Source organism: Nomascus leucogenys, chromosome 4, assembly GCF_006542625.1.
Source record: "Nomascus leucogenys isolate Asia chromosome 4, Asia_NLE_v1, whole genome shotgun sequence".
In the NCBI taxonomy this organism is placed as follows: domain Eukaryota; kingdom Metazoa; phylum Chordata; class Mammalia; order Primates; family Hylobatidae; genus Nomascus; species Nomascus leucogenys.
The window spans coordinates 93,293,619-93,314,830 of NC_044384.1; the positions used below are offsets into that span (position 1 = coordinate 93,293,619).

Sequence of the window (21,212 nt, forward strand, 5' to 3'; positions counted from 1 at the left end):
AAAGGAGGTAAAACTCAATGCATGCTGTCTTTATACTGTTTGTAGTGCTAATGAATTTTAATAGGGAGAAGATTCACTGCTTGACTCCAGTAAAGTTTGGGAATTATCTGTATATATCCATCAACTGCTACTTCATTTTCCTAAACTCCTGAGGGCACTGGGGTATCCTGAAGTCCTTGAGTCCTACCTGGCTGCATGTGACACAGCTTTGCAGGCAGGTAGGGTCTTAGAAGGTAGAGAGCACATTGTCAGGCTTTCTCTGCTGTATAAAAAATTAGCTACTGGACAGAATGACTGCTGGTTGGAATCATGAGTCTCAGCATAATAATGACCATCACTGGTCCATGTCCCTCCCATCAACCATGGCGAAGATAGGCTTCCAACTGAAATTACCCGCCAGCCACAACAGCATTCACCCCTGAGGAGCCCGCGCTGGTCCTCATTGGGACCTCCCCTCCTTCCTCTCCTTTGCAGCTCTTCCTGAGCCCTTCTCCAGTCTGGACTCTGCAGTGGTGTCAGTGTGACTCTCATTCTCCTTCTGGAGTTTACGGGCTTTCTCTATTCAGGGCTGCCAATCTCCAGCTCTGGCCACGCCACTTGCATTCTCCAGCTGTGGCTCATGCAGCCCTCTGGGCTGCAGCCTAATCATCTTGTACACTTTTCTCCTCCCGCCCCAGGCAGACATTCTCCTCCCTGACTTCACTGAGAAGACTGAGGCATGACCTGTGAATACCCCCAATTTCCTCCCTTCTAAACATCTCTGCCTCTTCACCTGCCCCCACCAAATCCTACTGCTAGGAAGAGATGCATGGGTTTCCTCAAAGCTGAGACTGATAGCTGGGCTTTGGATGCTAACCCCTTGGCTTTCTACCTGCCATGGTGCCCCTGTCAGTCACCGTCTCTTTTGCATCTTCAAATTCCCCCTCTCTGCTCTATCCTTCCTCTGCCTAAAAGTATAAGCAGGTATTCCTCAACCCCAAAATCTCCCCTTCCCATGACCCTCCAGGGCTAAGCTAAAACTGCTTGGTAACTAAGGTGAAACCTTCCCTTCTCTATGTGGGCTCTACTTCACAGATTCATAAACTAGAAAAACTGGAAGGCCCCCAGGGATCATTCAATCTGGCTCTGATTTCCAAAGATGGGACGTTATGGCCCAAAGCCAGCAGAGCTGGGTGAAGGGCAGCTGGGAGTGGCAGCAAGGACTGCCAACTCAGGACAGTGCTCTTTGTACCATCTCGGTTTCTTGCCATCCCCACACACCATCGAGTCCTTTCCTTAATTCACACAGGAGGGCACATCCTCCCACCATATGGGGTCCAGAGCGGCGGGCAGGATTTAAGGTCATTTCTGTTCATGCAGGCTCTACTAAAAAATAGGAGGCCTTACATTTTAAGTCAGGTCTGTTTTCTTTCCATGACTAATGCTCCTGTGTCTTTAGTTGATCAAGTGCTGCCATCAGTGAAGAAGGTGAGTTACCCAATTACCTCAGAATTCTCTTCTAGCATTTGAGTGCTGTAAGCCTATGAATGCTGTTGCAATCTTTCATTAGAGACAGAGTTATTTTGTTCTCTGTAGTCATTACTACATTGCCCAGTTTCTGGTCAGCAGAACTCAAGACCTCTTGACCAACTAGAGACTCCTGATCCTGATCTCTGGGTCCTGGGCCCCATTACCATCTATAACCAGTTACCTGAATTATTGGAGTTGCTGTACTTCACTGAATGCTCTTCACTGTTTTCAAGAGCAGATCGTTTTGACTTCTTTAAGAATAAAAGAAAAGGGGGAGGAAGGGAGAGGAAAGCAAAGAATAAACACAGTGAAGCTGGGAGTTAGAATAAAAATATTTTCCAGGCATACCATTAAACTAGATACAGACAAGGTAATATTCAGTCCCATAACTTAATACAGTGAAGAAGTCACAGCCAAAACTAAAGGGGGAAATAAAACAAAAAATGCTGACTTTACTATCTCAGGCCAATCGTTTCCTCCAATTACATTATGCCATAATCTGCCCAGCAAGCTGGGAAACTACATGGGCCATTTCTCTGCTGATTATCATATGGCTCTTTTTTTTTTTTTTTTTCCAAAAAAAGCTGCACCCCAGTCATCTGGAAATAGTCTTAGCTTTCAAGGAGATATAGCACAGCATCTGTCATTAAATGGGCACCATTAACCTAGAACTTTCTTCACATGTACTCAAGAACTCATAGAGGGAATGCAGAGAGACACCAGGCTTACCTTTCGAGCTAAAATCTTTCTTTTTTTTCTTTCCTCCTCAGATCCATGGTGGGACTGAGCTCTTGTCAGTCTTCGATGCTGGTGAATCTTTAAGAGACCATAAGATGTAAGCATATCCCACATAAGGCAGCTTCCTAATGAAAATCTTCTCCAACATGTTTTGGCAAACCATATTTTATTGGGATAAAAAAAATCTTTCCTTGCTCAGGCTGTCTACTTCCTGGCTCGGGTCTGGATGCCAGGTAGAGGAGTATGCCAGAGGAAGAGGACCTTTCTCATGCTCCTAATGCCTTCCTGCCTTTCCCTCTTTTACAGAAGAAGAATGTGGTGAGACAGCATGGACAATGCATGCCCCCAACTACCACCAGCCGGCATGCTCTGATCAGAAACCCAGACTGCCCTTCCTGGACATGTTTGTTTCCCACATAGACTAAGCAGGACTGAGGGCAGGACTATCAAGTATTCAGCTCTGCAGGGCAGAGCCTAAAGGCTGGCTGAGAGTAAGTATGCTTAAAATATTTGTGGAGTGAACGGTCAAATGTCAATCACTATAAAAACCACGGCAGAAGATGGGGACACTAAAAGGCAAAGAGGAACCGTTATCAATTTACCTGTTTCTGTTCTTCAATTAGTCTCTTCTCTATACATTCTTTGGCAATTCTCAATGCCTCTTTTAACTTTGTAGGGATCTAAAAGGAGAGAAAAATACATCATCCATTGAAAAAGGTGGCTGGAGATACTTCTAAGTCCTGGAGTAAATGAAGGAGCAGGTGGTTATCAAGAGTCATTTCGGCCGGACACGGTGGCTCACGCCTGTAATCCCAGCACTTTGAGAGGCCGAGGCGAGCGGATCACGAGGTCAGGAGATGGAGACCATCCTGGCTAACAGGGTGAAACCCTGTCTCTACTAAAAATACAAAAAATTAGGCAGGCGTGGTGGTGGGCGCCTGTAGACCCAGCTACTCAGGAGGCTGAGGCAGGAGAATGGCGTGAACCCAGGTGGTGGAGCTTGCAGTAAGCTGAGATTGCGCCACTGCACTCCAGCCTGGGTGACAGAGTGAGACTCTGTCTCAAAAAAAAAAAAAAGTCATTTGGAATAAAATCAGTTAAAGCTTTCCATTCAAATCCTACTCCAGCCACTTACGGTATCCCTAACACACTCACTTCTCTAGCATTTTTTAGCAATGAACACATAAACTAAAACATAAATAAACATGATATGTTTCAAGTAATTCAAGTAATTCTCAAGGGCTGTAAATTGCCAAAACAATCTGAAAAAGAAAAAGTTGAGGGCCTCACATTTCCTGATTTTGAAACCTATTATGTAGCTATAGTAATTAAAACAGTGTGGTACTGATATGCAGGCAGATACATAGACCAATGGAAAAGAAGAGAGAGCCCAGAAATAAATGCTTGCAGATATGGTCAAATAATCTTTGACAAGGGTTCCAAGAACATACAATGGGGGAAAGGACAGTATATTCAATAACGGTGCTGGGAAAATTGGATATCCACATACAAAAGAATGAAGTTGGACCCTTACCTTACACCATAAACAAAAATTAACTCAAAATGGATTCAAAACCTAAACGTAAGACCTAAAACTATAAAACTCCTAAAAGAAAAGACACAGGGGAAAAGCTTCATGACACTGGATTTGGCAGTGATTTCTTGGATATGACACCAAAAGCACAGGCAATAAAAGAAAAAAAATTAAACTTCATCAAAATTTACAACTTTGGTGCAGCCGGGCATGGTGGCTCATGCTTGTAATCCCAATACTTTGGAAGGCTGAGGTGGGTGGATCACTTGAGGTCAGAAGTTCAAGACCAGCCTGGCCAACATGGCAAAACCCCGTCTCTACTAAAGATACAAAAATTAGCCAGGTGTGATGGTGCACACCTGTAGTCTACTTGGGAGGCTGAGGCAGGAAAATCGCTTGAACCTGGGATGGCAGAGGTTGCAGTGAGCTGAGATTGTGCTGCTGCACTCCAGCCTAAGCAACAGAGCGAGACCCTGTCTCCAAAAGAAAAAAAAGAAAAATAAATAAATAAATAAAACACTGGTGCAACAAAGAACAACGGAGTAAAAAGACAACTCAAGGAATGGGACATAATATTTGCAAATCATAGGTCTGATAAGGGGTTAACATCCAGAATATACAAAGGAACTCCAACAACTCAACAACAAAATATAAGTAACCCAATTAAAAAGAGGCAAAAGACATAGACATTTCTCTAAAGAAAATATACAAATGGCCAAAAAACATATGAAAAGACACTCAACGTCTTCAGTCATTAGAGAAATGTAAATCAAAACCACAATGAGACATCACCTCACACCCATTAGGATAGCCACTATTAAAATAATAAAACAAGTGTTGGTGAGAATGTGGAGAAACTGAAACCCTTGTACACTGCTGGTGGAAATGTAGAGTAGTACAGCTGCTATGGAAAACAGTATGGAGGTGCCTCAAAAAACTACAAAATGGAACTACCATATGAGGAATTCCACTTCTGGGTATATATCCAAAAGAATCGAAAGCAGGATCTCAAAAAGATATTTGCACACCCATGTTCACTGTAGCATTATTCATCACAGACAAGAGGTAAAAGCAGCCTGAATGTTCATCAACAGATGAATGGATAAAAAAAGTGTGGCATATATATACAATGGAATATTACTCAGCCTTAAAAATAGAAGGAAATCTTGTTACATGCTACAATATAGATGAACCTTGAGGACATTATGCTAAGTGAAATAAATGATTCACAAAAGGATAAATACTTATATAAGGTTTCTAGAGTAGTCAAGATCACAGAAACAAAGTAGAATAGTGATTGCCCAGAGCTGCGGGGAGGGAGAAATGGGGAGTCATTATTCTATGGGTATAGAGTTTCAGGTTGTAAGCTCTAGAGATCTGTTATACAACAATGTGAAGATAGTTAACACCACTAAACTGTACACTTAAAAATGGTTCAGAGAGTAAATTTTATATTGTATTTTTTATCACAATTAAAAATTTAAAAATTAGGCCAGGCACAGTGGCTCACACCTGTAATCCCAGCACTTTGGGAGGCCATTTGGGGCCAAAAGTTCAAGACTAGCCTCGGCAACATAGTGAGACCCTGTCTCTACGAAAAAATTAAAAAATTAGCAGGGTGTGGTGTTATGCGCCTGTTGTCCCAGCTACTGAACAGGCTGAGGCAGGAGGATTACCTGAGCCCAGGAGATTGAGGCTGCACTGAGCCCCGTCATTGCACCACTGCACTTCAGCCTGGCAACAAAAAATCGCCTACTTAAAAAAAAAAAAATTAAAATTAAAAATTAAAAAAATTGGCCAGGTGCGGTGGCTCACGCCTGTAATCCCAGCACTTTGGGAGGCCGAGGTGGGTGGATCACCTGAGGTCAGGAGTTCGAGACCAGCCTGACCAACATGATGAAACCCCATCTCTACTAAAAATACAAAAATTAGCCAGGTGTGGTGGCACATGCTTGTAATCCCAGCTGCTTGGGAGGCTGAAGCAGGAGAATTGCTTGAACCCAGGAGGCGGAGGTTGCAGTGAGCCGAGATCACGCCATTGTACTCCAGCCCAGGTGACAAGAGCGAGACTCCGTCTCAAAATAAAAAAAAATTTTAAAAATTATATAAAGCTTATTGCAACACACACAAATTCAACCATTTATTATTTTATAACTTCAGAGATATTTTCTTTGTGAGAGATTTATGTTCTGAATTTTACAAGATTAAACTTTCCCAGCTTTTCCTGTTGGGAGACATTCCTAACCACAGCCCAGTTTGTGTCTGAGCCTATCATTTCTTTTTTTTTTTTTTTTTTTTTTTGAGACAGAGTCTCACTCTGTTCCCCAGGCTGGAGTGTACCGGCATGATCTCAGCTCACTGCAACCTCTGACTCCATCATTTCTCTTTTTTTTTTTTTTTGAGACAGAGTCTCACTCTGTCGCCCAGGCTGGAGTGCAGTGCTGTGATCTCAGTTCACTGCAACCTCTGCCTCCCGGGTCCAAGCAATTCTCCTGCTTCAGCCTCCCGAGTAGCTGGGATTACAGGCACCTGCCACTAAGCCTGGCTAATTTTTGTATTTTTAGTAGAGATGGGGTTTTGCCATGTTGGCCAGGCTGGTCTGGAACTCCTGACCTCAAATGATCCACCTGCCTTAGCCTCCCAAAGTGTTGGGATTACAGGCGTGAGCCACCGCACCTGGGCCATTTCTTAATTTATTAGCATTTTAAACCATGAGGAGTCCGGTCCTGGAAGATAAGACCCCCAGATCATGTTGAACTTTTTGTCTTTATTATTCTGTAAAAATTCCAAATTAAAAAAAAGCTGTAATTAGGTAATACAGTCACATGGTTTAAAATCCCAAAGGTATAAAAGGGCACATACACACATACACAGTGAAGTCTCCCATCTACTTCCATGGAGGAAACCAATGTTACCAGTCTCCTGTATATCTTTCCAGAAAGTCAGTGTACATACAAGAATTAATGTTGGATTTTAAAATCATACTATCTTTGCTGTATAGGCTCTCTGGCTTAGGGGAAGAGCGAGGTCTAGTACTAATTCCTGAATCCTAGAGGTCGGACTGTCAGGGTTGGAGGAGAATATATTTATTGACAAGGCTGAAGAAATTTCCCAAGATGTTTCAGTGAAGAAGACATTAAATTTAAATGTTTTTTCTCTCCTACTTCAGATCCAAACAAGCTATTATTGTCAGAATTCCTCTAACTGGCAAAACAGAACAGAGGAATGTACCTCTCTCACTGATACAATCTTCTAACCTTGCCTTGGTTTTCTTTCTTTTTTTTGTTTTCTAAATTTATTTTCATCCTAATAGTAGTACTTGTTCTTTTGGAATATAGAAAGGAGAGGGAGAATTACCTTTTATCCTCCCACACAAAATCGCACTCACAGTGAGCACTGCCAAGAGCCATGGCCTAAACAAGGAGTTTCCATAGATGACCTCAGTTGTCTAATGACAACAGACATGCATTACTCACCAATTTTACACGAGTACATGCAGACTCAAAGATTAAGTGCTTGCCCATAGGTCAGCAGCTCTCAACTGGGAGTAATTTTGTACACCACCCCCCAGGAAACATTTAGCAATGTCTGGAGACATTTTTGGTTGTCACAGTGCAGGAAAGGGGGCAAGGAGTATTGTTGGCATCTAGTGGTGAGGTTAGGGATGCTGCTTCACATCCTACTGTGCACAGGCAGCCCTCACAACAAAGAATCATCTGGCCCAAAACGTCAAATACCGTGGTTGAAAAACCCTGCTGTAGATAACAGCTAATATTGTAAGAACAAAGTAATATATCATTCTGGTTTTTTGGGTTCCGAAGCCCATTCTCTTTCCATGACACACAACACCACTGCTTCCCAGGAGAAGACCTCCTTCCAGGCTTGTTTCTAGATAGATATGTTGTTTTACACATTATCTTATTTTTTATACCTAAGCACAAACCTAAATCATTTTCCATATTACTACAATGTCTTTATCAATTTCACTTTTAATTATATTATCAAATAGATGTACCATAAATTATTAAACTAGCCCCTAATTGTAGGACATTTAGATTATTTCCAAATTTTCCCTATTATATATCTTTTCTTTTTTTGGCTAAAAATACAGCTAACTTTCAAAGTCAACTTAATTATGTCACAAACCAAAAAACGATATAATTGTCTTTACCTTAAACTGTGGTTTTTCAGAAGTGGTTAGTAAAACATCGCTGAATAATCTGTAAAGAAAAGAAACAAACAAAAATCTTTCTTGAACCAGGTGCACTCTCAGACTAGGATTAAAGCAGATTAAGACACCTTTAGCCCATGAGGTCTCCCTTCCCTGCACCACATACTCCAGCCCCGGGCCCAATCCACCATTCCATGTTCATTAACAAATGCAAAGGGGTTTGCAGGTGGCCCAGTGTGACCCCTTTCCCACTGTTACTAGGGTATCTGGGCCAGCTGTGTACTAGAGGAGGTTTCCCCGCTATGGGCAATATTTTTAAGAAATTACTTTTGTGAATGCTAATTTGCAAAAATATTGCAAATAATATGTGCAGTAGATATTTCTAAATAGAATAGTTTTCTGCTATTTTTCTTGCCTCAGAAGAGGATAAAATTTATTCTAGAGTTCAGTAACATAAAAATGTTCAAGTAAGTAGAAAGGAATTGTCCTGATTGGAATCTAACAGGAAAGTAATTTTCTCCTAAGTATTTCTCATGCTTCATTTTTAAAAGTAGTAGCTTTTGGAGGAAATCAATTCTCTCTTCAAAAATATGTTACTGGCTGGGCGCGGTGGCTCACGTCTTGTAATACCAGCACTTTGTGAGGCTGAGGCAGGTGGATCACTTGAGGTCAGGAGTTTGAGACCAGAGTGGGCAGCATGGTGAAACCCCATCTCTACTAAAAATACAACAATTAGCCGGGTGTGGTGGTGCATGCCTGTTGTCCCGGCTACTTGGGAGGCTAAGGCAGGAGAATCCCTGGAACCCAGGAGGCAGAGGCTGCAGTGAGCTGAGATTGCACCACTGCACTCCAGCCTGGGCAACAGAGCGAGACTCCGTCTAAAAAAAAAAAAAAAAGCTATGTTATTGCAAAAAAGTAAACAACACTGGTTCTACTTAGGGGGAGAGGTGGGGAGAGCAGCAGAAATAATAACTATTGCATACTGGGCTTAATAGCTAGGTGATGAAATATGTACAACAAACCCCCCGTGATGTGTTTAACTATGTAGCAAACTTTCGCATGTACCCCCAAACCTAAAAGGTAAAAATAAAAAAAAAAATGATTTAAAAATTACCCATGTGACCAAAAAAAAAAAAAAAAGTATATTATTAAAAACAATAGCATGGGCCGGGTGCAGTGGCTCACACCTGTAATCTCAGCACTGTGGGAGGCTGAGGCAGGCGGATCACTTGAGGTCAGGAGTTCAAGACCAGCCTGGCCAACATGGTGAAACCTTGTTTCTACTAAAAATACGAAAACTAGCCGGGCGTGGTGGCGCGCACCTGTAGTTCCAGCTACTCGGGAGGCTGAGGCAAGAGGATCACTTGAACCCGGGAGGCGGAGCTTGCAGTGAGCCAAGATCACACCACTGCACTCCAGCCTGGGTGACAGAGGGAGACTCCATCTAAAAAAAAAAAAAAAAAAAAAAAAAAAAAAAAAAAAAAAAAAAAAAAGAAAAGAAAAGAAAAGAAAAGAAAAAAACAATAGCATGAACTCGGTGACCTGGGCACAGTGGCATGCGCCTGTAGTCCCAGCTACTCCAGAGCTAGAGGTGGGAGGACCCTTTGAGCTCAGGAGTTTAAGACCAGCCTGCGTAACACAGCAAGACTCTCAAAAAGAAGGAGGGGGGAGAGGGAGGCGGAGGGGGAGAGGGAGGCGGAGGGGGAGAGGGAGGCGGAGGGGGAGAGGGAGGCGGAGGGGGAGAGGGAGGCGGAGGGGGAGAGGGAGGCGGAGGAGGAGGGAAAGAAAAGAGGAGAGGAGAGGAGAGGAGAGGAGGAGGGGGGAAAGAGGGAAAACAATAGCATGAACAACTCTGAACTGCTGGGTAAAACAGGTCAAAGAATAGAAATGGTTGCTTGGGTAGCACCGAAACAGCTATAAGTAAGTCTTTCTTTGAATATGCCTCCTGCCCCTCCCCTACTTTTTAAAGAGATGGAGTCTTGTTATGTTGTCCAGACTGCCCAGGAAGTCCTGGGCTCAATCAATCCTCCCATCTTGGCCTCCTGAGTAGCTGAAACTACAGGCATGTGCCAGTATGCCTGGCTGAATATCCTGCGCCCCCACTTTGTTTTATTTTTTATTTTATTTTATTTTTTTGAGATGGAGTCTCGCTCTGTCATCCAGGCTGGAGTGCAGTGGCGCGCTCCAGTGCAAGCTCTGCCTCCCGGGTAGCTGGGACTACAGATGCCCGCCACCACGCTCGGCTAATTTTTTGCATTTTTAGTAGAGACGGGGTTTCACCGCGTTAGCCAGGATGGTCTCGATCTCCTGACCTCATGATCCACCTGCCCTGGCCTCCTAAAGCGCTGGGATTACAGGCATAAGCCACCACGCCTGCCCCTCACTTTGTTTTATTTTTGAGACAGGGTCTCACTCTGTCATCTAGGCTGGAGTGCAGTGGCGAGTTCACAGCTCACTGCAACCTCAAATTCTTAGGCTCAAGCGATTCTACCACCTCAGCCTTCCAAGTAGCTGGGATTATTACAAGGTGCACACCAACACACCTAGCTAATTTTGTTGTTGTTGTATTTTTTGTAGAGATGGGGTTTCGCCATGTTAGCCAGGCTGGTCTTGAACTCCCGAGCTCAAGTGATCCGCCTGCCTCAGCCTCCCAAACTGCTGGGATTATAGGTGTGAGCCACTGCGCCCAGCTATATTACTCTTTTTTGAAGACTGGAACTTCATCACAAGTAGAAAAGACAGGATTAGCTTTCCCCACAGGGCTCCTCAGGGCCCCGTCTGTCCCTCAGCCATACATCTCTTTACTTCCAGAGGACACATTTTAATTGAACATGGTTTACGCCTGTCCAGGAGCTCTTCTCATGGCTGAAGCCCACATGGTAGAAAGACTTAGGTGAAGAAAAAAATATTTGGATTCACTTAAGGACTGGAAGACTGAGAGAAAGATGTAAGAGCTTTGGAATGGGGAGTATAAATGCAAACTCAAGTAAATCAACCTGTATACAGGCAATTTCCTAAGTACAAGCGCATTTTGCTAGAAAAGTTTGTGTGAAAGTTGTTTTCCAGACTGGGTCTGTCTTTCCATATTCACATTGTTTGTTTTGTTTTGAGACAGAGTCTTGCTCTGTCGCCCAGGCTGGAATGCAGTGGTGAGATCTTGGCTCACTGCAACCTCTGCCTCCCCAGTTCAAGTGATTCTTCTGCCTCAGCCTCCTGAGTAGCTGGGATTACAGGAGTGTGCCACCACGCCCAGCTAATTTTTTATATTTTCTTAGTAGAGACAGGGTTTCACCACACGTTGGCCAGGATGGTCTGGAACTCCTGACCTCAAGTGATCCACCCGCCTCAGCCTCCCAAAGTGCTGGGATTATAGGCATGAGCCACTGCCCGGCCCACATTATTACATTATTATTAATGGTTGCTGGTTTGGCGACAGACGCTTCAGTGTGTGTGGAACAGCAGAATGTCACATCCACGGGGCAGGGGCTTGGTTTCCTCTTTTCATTATAGTGCCTAGGACAGCAGCTGGCCTCCAGAAGGCCCTCTCTAAACACTTGTGGAGAGAAAGAACCAGGAACCTGAAGTTATCTCTACCTTCTCTGAACTCTGCCTGCATGCCCTTCAAGTCGTCCCCTGCCTTATTTCCCCATATTATTGTTTTCAGAGTATATCTGTTATACGATAAGCTGGTGCAGACAAAGCACCAGATACACTGCACGGTGTGTGATATTCAAAAAAGATCAGCTGATTCAGTAGTAAGTATAACTAACACTTAATGAGCACATATTAAGTGCCGGGTCCCTACTAGGAATCACCTCATTAAATCCTCCCAACTACCTTCTCAGGTGGGAACTTATTACATTCCCATTTCACAGTTCACAAAACTTTACTTCCAGAGGTTAGGAAACTGTCTAAGGTCACCCAGGTAGAAGTGGTGAAGCTGGAATCCACCCCAGCTTCTGTCTGACCCCAGGCACACCCTTCTTAACCACTCTGCTGCCTTTCCATGAAAGAACGGAAAATGCACCTGAAGGGAAGGCCCCACAGCACTATTTCAGCTGCCCTGGTTATCTATTCATAACCCAGTTCCAGAGAAAATGTCTTCTGAGCTCCAAGACCCTAGAACAGTGCCTAGTACATGCTAGAGTTTAATAAAGAGTACCCAGTGAGTAAATTCACAAGCAAAAGCATGGGTGCTCAGAAACACGTTGCCCTCTTCCTGGAGCCAACTGGTTTGCTGGGGGCCAACTGGTTTGCTGATGCAGGGTCAGAAAGGAGCCACTTGAGAGGGCCCTCCTTCAGTATTTCCTAAGCTGGGGGCTGCAACACGTACACACACTTAATGCTAATGTACGTACACACAATGCTAACGTTGAGTGAGGAGATACATATGAAAATGACACAGATGTTAAAGGATAGCCATCAGACCAGGAGAGCAGAGAGGTCACAAACAAAGGGTGAGGACATCATGCTGCAAGTGCCCATCAGCAAGCAGGCCACGCCAACTCTGCAGGGACCGCAAGAGTCTTTACTACAGTACCAGGTGCTTGGACACAGTGGTCTGATGTTCAACATAGTTATCAAGATTACAACCAACGCATATGATTGACTTACGGCATCTGTAAGAGCCGGGAGATGGTAGGCATGCCATTTTTACAGGCTTCACAAGACAGCGTAGACTCCAACACGGCCACTTGAAATGAACAGATACACAGTTTAGTTCCACAGAACACGCTGGCAAATCCACTTGCTGATGAAAAGTTTGACACCGCTTTGCAATAACTGTCTGCGGGCTGATCAGGACAGTGTCAAAAATCTTCACACACAGACAGATGGCATACGTGGGGTGGGGGAATGTTGGCAACACTGGCGTTACCGATGACTCAAAAGAAATGGTTTAGAAACTACATGCTGACAGAAAGCTAAATATATTTCAAAGATAATTGGAGGAAGGATTCAAGATATCATTCATAAAAGTGTTTGTTCTCTTGAAAGAGATGTAAACACTACACAGAAGTAAAATTCTGAACTTGAAAGACATTTTGCTGCTTGCCTGCTTTTCATCAAAACCAGCACACAAAATGCCAATTGTTGATATCTCATCATCCAACACCTTGGATGCTATTAACAGGAGCAGCCAGATTTTTTTACCCATACGTCACTGTTCAGTTTCAGCGGTTCAAATTCAACACAATATAGTCCCAGGGCCTGTTCTCTTGAATTGCCTCTTTTGACACAGTAATGCTTGGTGAAGGGTGGACTTGCGTATTTCCAAGGCACAGGGGTCCAAGAGCTACCCTGCCCTCCCCTCTCTCTGCTCCAGCTGTGTGCCAGCCTGGCTGTGGAGGGGATGAAAGGGTCCTGGATGAGTCTGTACCAGTTCCTGCATCCCTCGTTCCTAAAGTTGCTCTCACTTGTCCTCCAGCTCCCCTCAGCCCCCACAGGTAATGCTGTAAGAGCTCCTGGATCCAATTTGTCTGGGTGTCTGCATCCTGCCTGCCTGCCCTAGGTCTGGGCCTGCTAGGCTCTTATCTACTAGGCTTCTGGCCTATGGCATTTTTGTTTTGTTTTGTTTTTGTTTGAGGCAGAGTCTTGCTGTGTTGCCCAGGCTGGAGTGCAGTGGCGCAATCTTGGCTCACTGCAACCTCGACCTCCTAAGAGGCGGGTTCAAGCAATTCTCATGCCTCAGCCTCCCAAAAAGCTGGGATTACAGGCATGCACCTCCACGCCCAGCTAATTTTTGTATTTTTAGTAGAGATGGGGTTTCATTATGTTGGCCAGGCTGGTCTCAAACTCCTGACCTCATGTGATCCACCCACCTCAGCCTTCCAAAGTGCTGGGATTACAGGTGTGAGCCACCATGCCTGGCCTCTCTTGTTTCTTACAAGTCTCACTTCAGTCTTGATCTGACGGCTGACACCTGCCTGAGTCCTCAAGAATGGCTTCAAGTTGCCTGGCTCTGGCTTCTGCATCACACTCATGGAGGCCATACTTCTCTCTACATCTTCCTGCTTCCAAAGCTCTAAAGCATTTTACGAAAAGTTCCCAGAAATTTCAGATAGCCTGGCAAATGGACAAGCCACCTGAATTTTCACAGAAGTATATTTAAGTAAACTACTCAAATTTGGTCTACTTTTAAATTGGGTAAGAATTTCTGGCTGTGGAGGATAGCAACTTCCTCTGGATCTTTCCTGGACTCTGGAAAGGGGATGAGTGGCTCTGCATACTACCAGGGCCCAGAAGACCCTTCCCAACCCCATACTGACCCACAGCCATGGACGGGGCAGGAGGGAAGGAGTCCACAGGCACCGAGTCTGGCGGTCGTCCATAAGTCATTTCATACAGTAAGTGGCCAAAGCAGTGGACATCCACACTTTCCAATGTCTGTGGAAGAAAGAGCAGCAGCGTGTTCACCCTTCACTTTGGCTTTGTGGACCCCCGCGCTCCTGCCCCAAGCCTTCTCTGAGAAACAAAGCCCAGGGATAGCCCCACTCCTAATGGGTAATGTAAATGCAACTCCAAAGCCTTTTGTAAAACATCATGAGGTATCCCAAAAGTCTTGGTCCGACCCTCCACAGTTTTCCAATGAGTGAGTCCACCTCTCTCCTTACCCCACCCACCATTTCAACTCAGCCTCCCAGAGATACAGCAGTGCTCGAAGGGCTGATGGGCAAGGCCTGTCCCAACTATACCTTTCACTACTTGGTGCATATTTCCTACATGGGCAGGTCATGGGGATAATTGACACCTAAAAATGAACCTGCTATTTCATTACTTTAGCAACTTACATTGATTTTCCTGAATTGTGAAAAATAAGATCGGTAGAAGGCAGGCAGGCCCAATAAGGAATTTTCAAGGTCTAGCAGCCGGCAAGTGTCCCCATCCAGCATCACATTGGAGGCGTGAAGATGCCCATAAGGGAATCCTTTGTCATGAAGAAACTTCAGTACCTATCAAAACATATGGGAAAGTTACATTTTCCCCAAACTCATTCAGATATAAGACAAATTAAACTTTGTTTTTTAGTCAATATGTTTTGAAACAAAACCAAACAGGTCACTGGGAAGATTCCTGAAGAAAAATGCCACCTCTACCCATTTGTTTGGAAAAGGAAGTGAAGCTGAACGCTTCCTAGTTTTGAAGCTGTGAGATGCAACATCAATTCTTTCTTTCCCCAAAAGAATAGAGAAGCAGCCTGCATATGCTTGGAATTAATAATTCTGATGCCAAAAGTCTCTGCTTTAAGCACTTTCTGATTCCAATAGGCCAGCTATCTTCAGGGCAAAGTCTTGATCCTCCTGCATAGATGAGTGAAGCTATCATATCAGTGCTTCTGCCAGTAATTCAGAAAAAGGGGTTGAACTAGAAAACATCTCTAGTTCAGTCTCTCCTCCAAATATATTTAGCTGTTTATTAATAGGAACACACAACAGGATCCCAGAAAAAGCAGTAAATCTTTTGGCTGCCATGTAAATAATCAGCGGCTTACCCAGTAAGAGAGATGCCTAGATACAGCCCTGCAACGTCCTGGTGAACTAGAGCAGTGATAGCCAAGTGGGGTGCCCAGAACAATTCACTAAGGACTACAAGAAAATATTACAACTTCTCTTCCTAGTTGTTGTTTTTTAAAAATATTATTTTTTTAACTTATAATATACAAAATATATTACTAGTATGCTGTCTCCATCCAAACAAATATAATATATATACACACACACACATATATGTACGTGCATAGTAGTACACACATATAATTTACAGTTAAATAGACATAACATTGGGATATTAAATTGGTTATTACTGATGGGGTTGCATAATCCCAGAAGCTTGGAGAATCCTGATCTAGAGGGTGATGTCGGAAAGGCTTCTCACTGTTGGTTATACTTCTGTAAGGGAGCCATATGGCTATGCATATGACATAACAAAATCAAAAACCTTGGCACGGGGATAAAGAGCAACCAAAGATAATATAAAAGTTGGTATCCACACAGTAAAGTTCTTAAAACTCAGACACTAAATTGCAATAGCTAAAGCTTTAAGAATTTTGTAGACCTAAGTGACTGTTGCCTTAGTCTCAAATATTTACTTGTTGAGGCAAAATATGACAATGTAATCAGTTTATAAGTAATCAGACAACTTAATTGATTTTGGATATTACTTAAGAACTTATCCAGGTGAATAATGCAATTTTGGATGAAATTTGAATGCAACTTAAACAAAAGTACCTCTTACCTCTAATATTTGACGTCCATATGTTTTTATTTGCTGGAGTTCCAGACCCTGAATCTTCTTAGGGTTGCAGTACTTCTTTAGAAATGGGTCTTTTGGTTTTGCCTTTGGAAAAGAACAAAGAACACATAAGAAAGCAGCAGAGGGGCCAATATCTGCACACAGACTCCCTGACCAGGCAGGATTCTACAGACGCTAGGGGCGCCAGAGACGGCCAGCTGCAAGATGTGAGTTTTTAAAATACAACAGTCTGCGTTGTTAATAGAAACAGGCTGACCCAGGTTCCATCCCTTCTCTAGCCCAGTGAAGATGTTTCTGGTCTTGCCCTTAGCAGACCCCAAAGTCTTGCACATTGTTCGAATTCTTCAGTACTGCTTTGTTAAGTGCAAAACACAAACTTAAAAACTGACCTAAGAGAGCAGCTTGCAATGTAATGGACATAATTATTAAATGTTCAACCTTTCCTCACATGGGAAAAGGAATGCTCTTTAACCAAACTAGGTAGAGTTTTTATTGCATGAATAAAAATAAATTCCAAATAAAATCAAAACTAACATCAAATCCTCAGGGCCTAGCCTCTGGAGTCTTAGAGACTAAGTATCAATAACAGGTTCTAAAGGAACTTGAGAATTCCTTATGACCATGAACTTGCACAGGTACCTTGTAGATCAGATCCTTCAACGTTCCCTTTTCGTTAAACATCCTAATTAGCAATGCTGAGGATTCATTAGCTGTGGCAAAGGTAACCCGATAGATGTAAGGGTGCTGTCAAAACAAAAAAGAAATTCACACTGATTTGCGTCAGGAACTAGGTACTTTTAAATCCAGGATCTGGTTATGCGGAGTCAAGTAGCACTGTGGTGGTTTAGTTGCATATGAATGTAGTGATATTCCCTGAACACATGGCATTTTCAAGTTATTCAGTTACCAGCTAGTTCCTCCTTTTTCAGATGGAGGAAGGGACATAAACTGTAGGAAAAAGGAAAACAGGAAACAGATAATGGATGTGGTAAACTCCACAAATGAAGGGGTCCTCTTTGGTGTGTGCACTCTCATAAGTCAGGCAAAAGTGTGGTGGAAGAGATAAAATGTCCGAGTTTTGAGGATAATAGTGTTAATATCCTGTCTCTGTAAATCAGTAAAGAATACAGCCAAATCTCAGAACAGCCAAATGGAGACCAGGATCAATGTGTCTTTGCTCACAGCTTTGCCTAACATTCCGCACTGCTGTTTGGGTGCCAAGCCAAGAAGCATACTGGCCTGAAAACAGGCAAAAGTAGCATCTTCTGGAATCTCAGCCCTTTCCACAGTAGCTGGCATGAATCTTCCTACCCTTCTATAGATTTTTGCAACATAAAGATTCACAGTGTCCTCCTCAGATGGGGAAACTGACATTAAGCAACTGGGGTGGAGAAAAGACAAATTATTTAATGAGTGAAAGGCAAGTGCTCTTTTTCCCTAGAATTCTGGTTACATGAAACAAACTGGGTCCAGACAGGTATTACAATGTTCATTAGCTCAAAGGAGTATCATGAAAATTTAAACGAATGGGAGCTGAGCTATGGAGGGATTTTGGAGGCTGGCATGCAGCAGGTTGCAGGGTGGAAAGGTGTACCCGGGAAAATACAGTAATTGATCATGAAGTTCTCCTGATCATCACATCAAAATGGTTGCTGCTGACTTTTTAACAGCTTTATTGAGATATAATTCACACGCCATTACTATTCACACGTTTAAACTGTACAAGTCAATTATTTTCAGTATATTCAGTTATACAACCATCATACAATCTAATTAATTATAGAACATTTTCAACACCCCAAAAAGAAACACAATGGGTAGAATAAAATTCCTTGAGTACATACTAATACAAATTTTTTTAAAAGGGAGAAGAGAAGCTCTTTAGAGTAGAATGCCAACTAATAAGTAAATACAGAAGGAATAATAGAGTTAGAAAATCATATTAAATGCTAAAATGCTAGTGGGCTTGATAAAGAACAGAATATGTAGTCTCACAATATCTCCTTACACATTGGTTATAAATTATAGGTATTTACCTTAAGAAATTAAGTATGGGTATAATGTTTAGCAAAAATTGTTCACTATGGCTTTTTTCTTTTTTAAAAAATAAGAGCAAAAAGCTGGAGGTGATCTAAATGTCAATAGAAGATTGAGTAAACTAAGGTATAGCCAATGATAATTCTATACAGCCCATAATAATGATGCTATATTTATTGACAACTAAAGATGCTCATGGTACACCATTAATGAAAAAAAATCAGGTTTTAAAGCACTACATATATAATTTACTTTTTTATCATAAAAATTCTTAAAAAGTAACAACTGAACATTTTGGTTCATACTTCTGGTTGACTGGGATTACTGGTGAATTTTCTTTTCTTTTCTTTTTTTTTTTTTTCTTTTTTTTTTTTTGAGACGGAGCCTGCTCTGTTGCCCAGGCTGGATTGCAGTGGCACGATCTCGGCTTACTGCAAGCTCTGCCTCCCGGGTTCACACCATTCTCCTGCCTCAGCCTCCCTAGTAGCTGGGACCACAGGTGCCCGACACCACGCCCGGCTAATTTTTTCTATTTTTAGTAGAGACAGGGTTTCACCACGTTAGCCAGGATGGTCTCAATCTCCTGACCTCGTGATCCGTCTGCCTCAGCCTCCCAAAGTGCTGGGATCACAGGTGTGAGCCACCGCGCTCGGCTTATTTTCTTATTTTTGCTTATCTGCCTTCTGACTTTGCTACCATTACTATGCACCATTTATATATGCTTCTTTTTTTAAAGAAGCACATCTATTAAAAGAAATTTAGGGCCGGGTGCAGTGGCTCACACCTGTCATCCCAGCACTTTGGGAAGTCAAGGCAGGCAGATCGTGAGGTCAGGAGTTCAAGACCAGCCTGGCCAACATGGTGAAACCCCATCTCTACTAAAAATACAAAAATTAGCCCGGTGTGGTGGTGCACACCTGTAATCCCAGCTACTTGGGAGGCTGAGGCAGGAGAATCGCCTGAACCCAGGAGGTGGAGATTGCAGTGAGCCGAGATCGCACCACTGCATTCCAGCCTGGGTGACAGAGAAAGACTCCATCTTGAAAACAAAAAAAAAGAAAAAAAAAAAAAGAAATTTAGGACTAGGTCCTGACAGCCTGTGTCACACAACCAATCAAGCTCTAAGACTAAAGTGTCTTTTTGGCCTCACATTGCACCTCATTAATAGCTTGGTTTTGCTAGCTTGACAAGACACTATACGGCCAAAAACAAACTTGCCAAACCAAGTGCACAAGTCAGCGTTAATTGTGTTCAGTTCGCTAGTGATTCATTCCAGGGAACTACATCTTCATGCAGACAAGATAAAGAATGTCCACGTTAACTCAATTTCCTGGCCAGATTAGTCTTTGCTGAACACATTCTGCACATATTTTGAAATATATCAGTGTGGTTCTTTGCACTGAAGGCCCTGGATTAGAGCTGTGTAGTGGCGTAAATAATATCATGTATTCCTAAAGGTCATCTGGGTAGCCTGTGAGGGTAGTTAACTCAGATAGAAAAATGTCTATTTTGCCTTTTCTTCACCCAGCTTATCTAAATCCTCATTAGTTCTGTTTTCTTAGGCTGGAAAGAGTATCTTTCAGTTCCACTGATATAAACACCTTCACCAAGAACAAGAGGCTGGGAGAAGTGGCTGCTTCCCTACTCTCATCTTTGTTTAAAATTCAAAGTCTATATTTAAATTACTATGCTTCATGGGTTGTGCAGATGTCATGAATGCCATTTCAAATAGCCTATGATCTAAGAGATTAGCCCTACACAATTTCAGTCTGAACTGAAATCCACTGTATCTCCCCATTCTCTTTTCCAGCTTTTCTGTCCATGTTCACCCAGAAAAAATACTGTGACTCTGTCATCAGCACTGAGAATAAAAGAAAGACATATACTCACCAAACAAGAAGGCAGAAGTTTGATTAGACACTGAAAATCTTTATCTGACAAATACTTGTCCGGGCCAAGGTCAGCCTGAAAACATGGAAGGGAATATCAGGGTACTGCTTTGGTCACCAAAAGAAAAATTCCTTGTCTTTCCTTTTAATTTTATTATCCAAAATATGGCTGGAAACCAAAGATGAAAACAACACTAAGTCTGGCTGCCTCAAGACCTTTCTGGAGAAGCAGTGTGTAAAAATACCAGACTTAACTGTAATCTTATCTAATTCCATTAACCAAATGTATCACTAAAACTCTCAAAGTCAAAGAGATAAAGTAATGCCCAAGTATTTTTTTTTGGAAGTAAACTCCAAAACTATAAACCCTAAAGAGATTCCAGAGAATTATTTTAAGCTGTTCTTATTTCTTTCCAAATGTTTACTAGTTGACCAAGTATAATTGCATTTATATAACCAAATGCACAGGAAAATGACTCAAAATGACTTTTCTTTGACATGGACCAAGGAAACCTTTACATCATCACTTAAGAGCACAGTACAATTTTGTAATTCTCTTGTCAAATCTGCTTTCATTAACCCATCTAAAGTCACTGAAGGAGACCGAAGCAAAAAGCTAGCTTACCCAGCTTAACACTAGCCGTTCCTTTGGCTGATTTTTAATCTTCATCAAGAAATATTTCTTCCTTATTCTCCAACCTGCCATAAAAGCAAAAATGTGCTTAGAGCTGCACAATTTTTGCAACAATTGATATGTTTCACTAAGTAATCAAGAAAAATTAAGTTTGGCAATATTATTCGCAGCTACATAGGCACAAGTAAAAGAACCATTTGATAACGTTGACACAGTAAAGGCTATACTTAAAAAGAAACAGTAATTGAAGAAATTATTCACGGAAAAGGCAGGAAAATAGCACTTCAGTTTAGATTTAGTGAAAAAGATGAAGAAGGAATGGTGTTTCTGAAAGTTATTACCATCCAAATCCTTTGATGGGGCTTTAACCAAGGTTCATTAAGTATTAACAGTTAACAGCTGTATCCTCAAGCAGTTGGGATGCAAAAAGAAAAAGTCACCTGCATTTAA

At 42.5% G+C, this 21,212-nt stretch overlaps 1 protein-coding gene across 17 annotated transcripts in view; it reads right to left on the reverse strand.

Moving 5' to 3' along the window:
- The window catches only part of PXK (PX domain containing serine/threonine kinase like), a 92,990-nt gene that overhangs the window by 14,880 nt on the left and 56,898 nt on the right, over positions 1-21,212 (reverse strand). For all 17 annotated transcript variants that reach the window (XR_004029733.1, XM_003257235.4, XM_012497281.2 and 14 more), the window contains exons 6-16: positions 20,754-20,827; positions 20,130-20,204; positions 16,842-16,946; positions 16,185-16,286; positions 14,741-14,902; positions 14,219-14,336; positions 12,567-12,645; positions 7,953-8,001; positions 2,850-2,927; positions 2,239-2,325; positions 1,691-1,760 (exon numbers count right to left, since the gene is read on the reverse strand). Coding sequence is in view for 16 of the 17 variants with exons in the window: in XM_003257235.4 (XP_003257283.2) it covers positions 1,691-1,760; positions 2,239-2,325; positions 2,850-2,927; positions 7,953-8,001; positions 12,567-12,645; positions 14,219-14,336; positions 14,741-14,902; positions 16,185-16,286; positions 16,842-16,946; positions 20,130-20,204; positions 20,754-20,827 (999 nt within the window). In the remaining variant the exon portion in view is untranslated. The remainder of the gene's footprint in view (positions 1-1,690; positions 1,761-2,238; positions 2,326-2,849; positions 2,928-7,952; positions 8,002-12,566; positions 12,646-14,218; positions 14,337-14,740; positions 14,903-16,184; positions 16,287-16,841; positions 16,947-20,129; positions 20,205-20,753; positions 20,828-21,212) is intronic.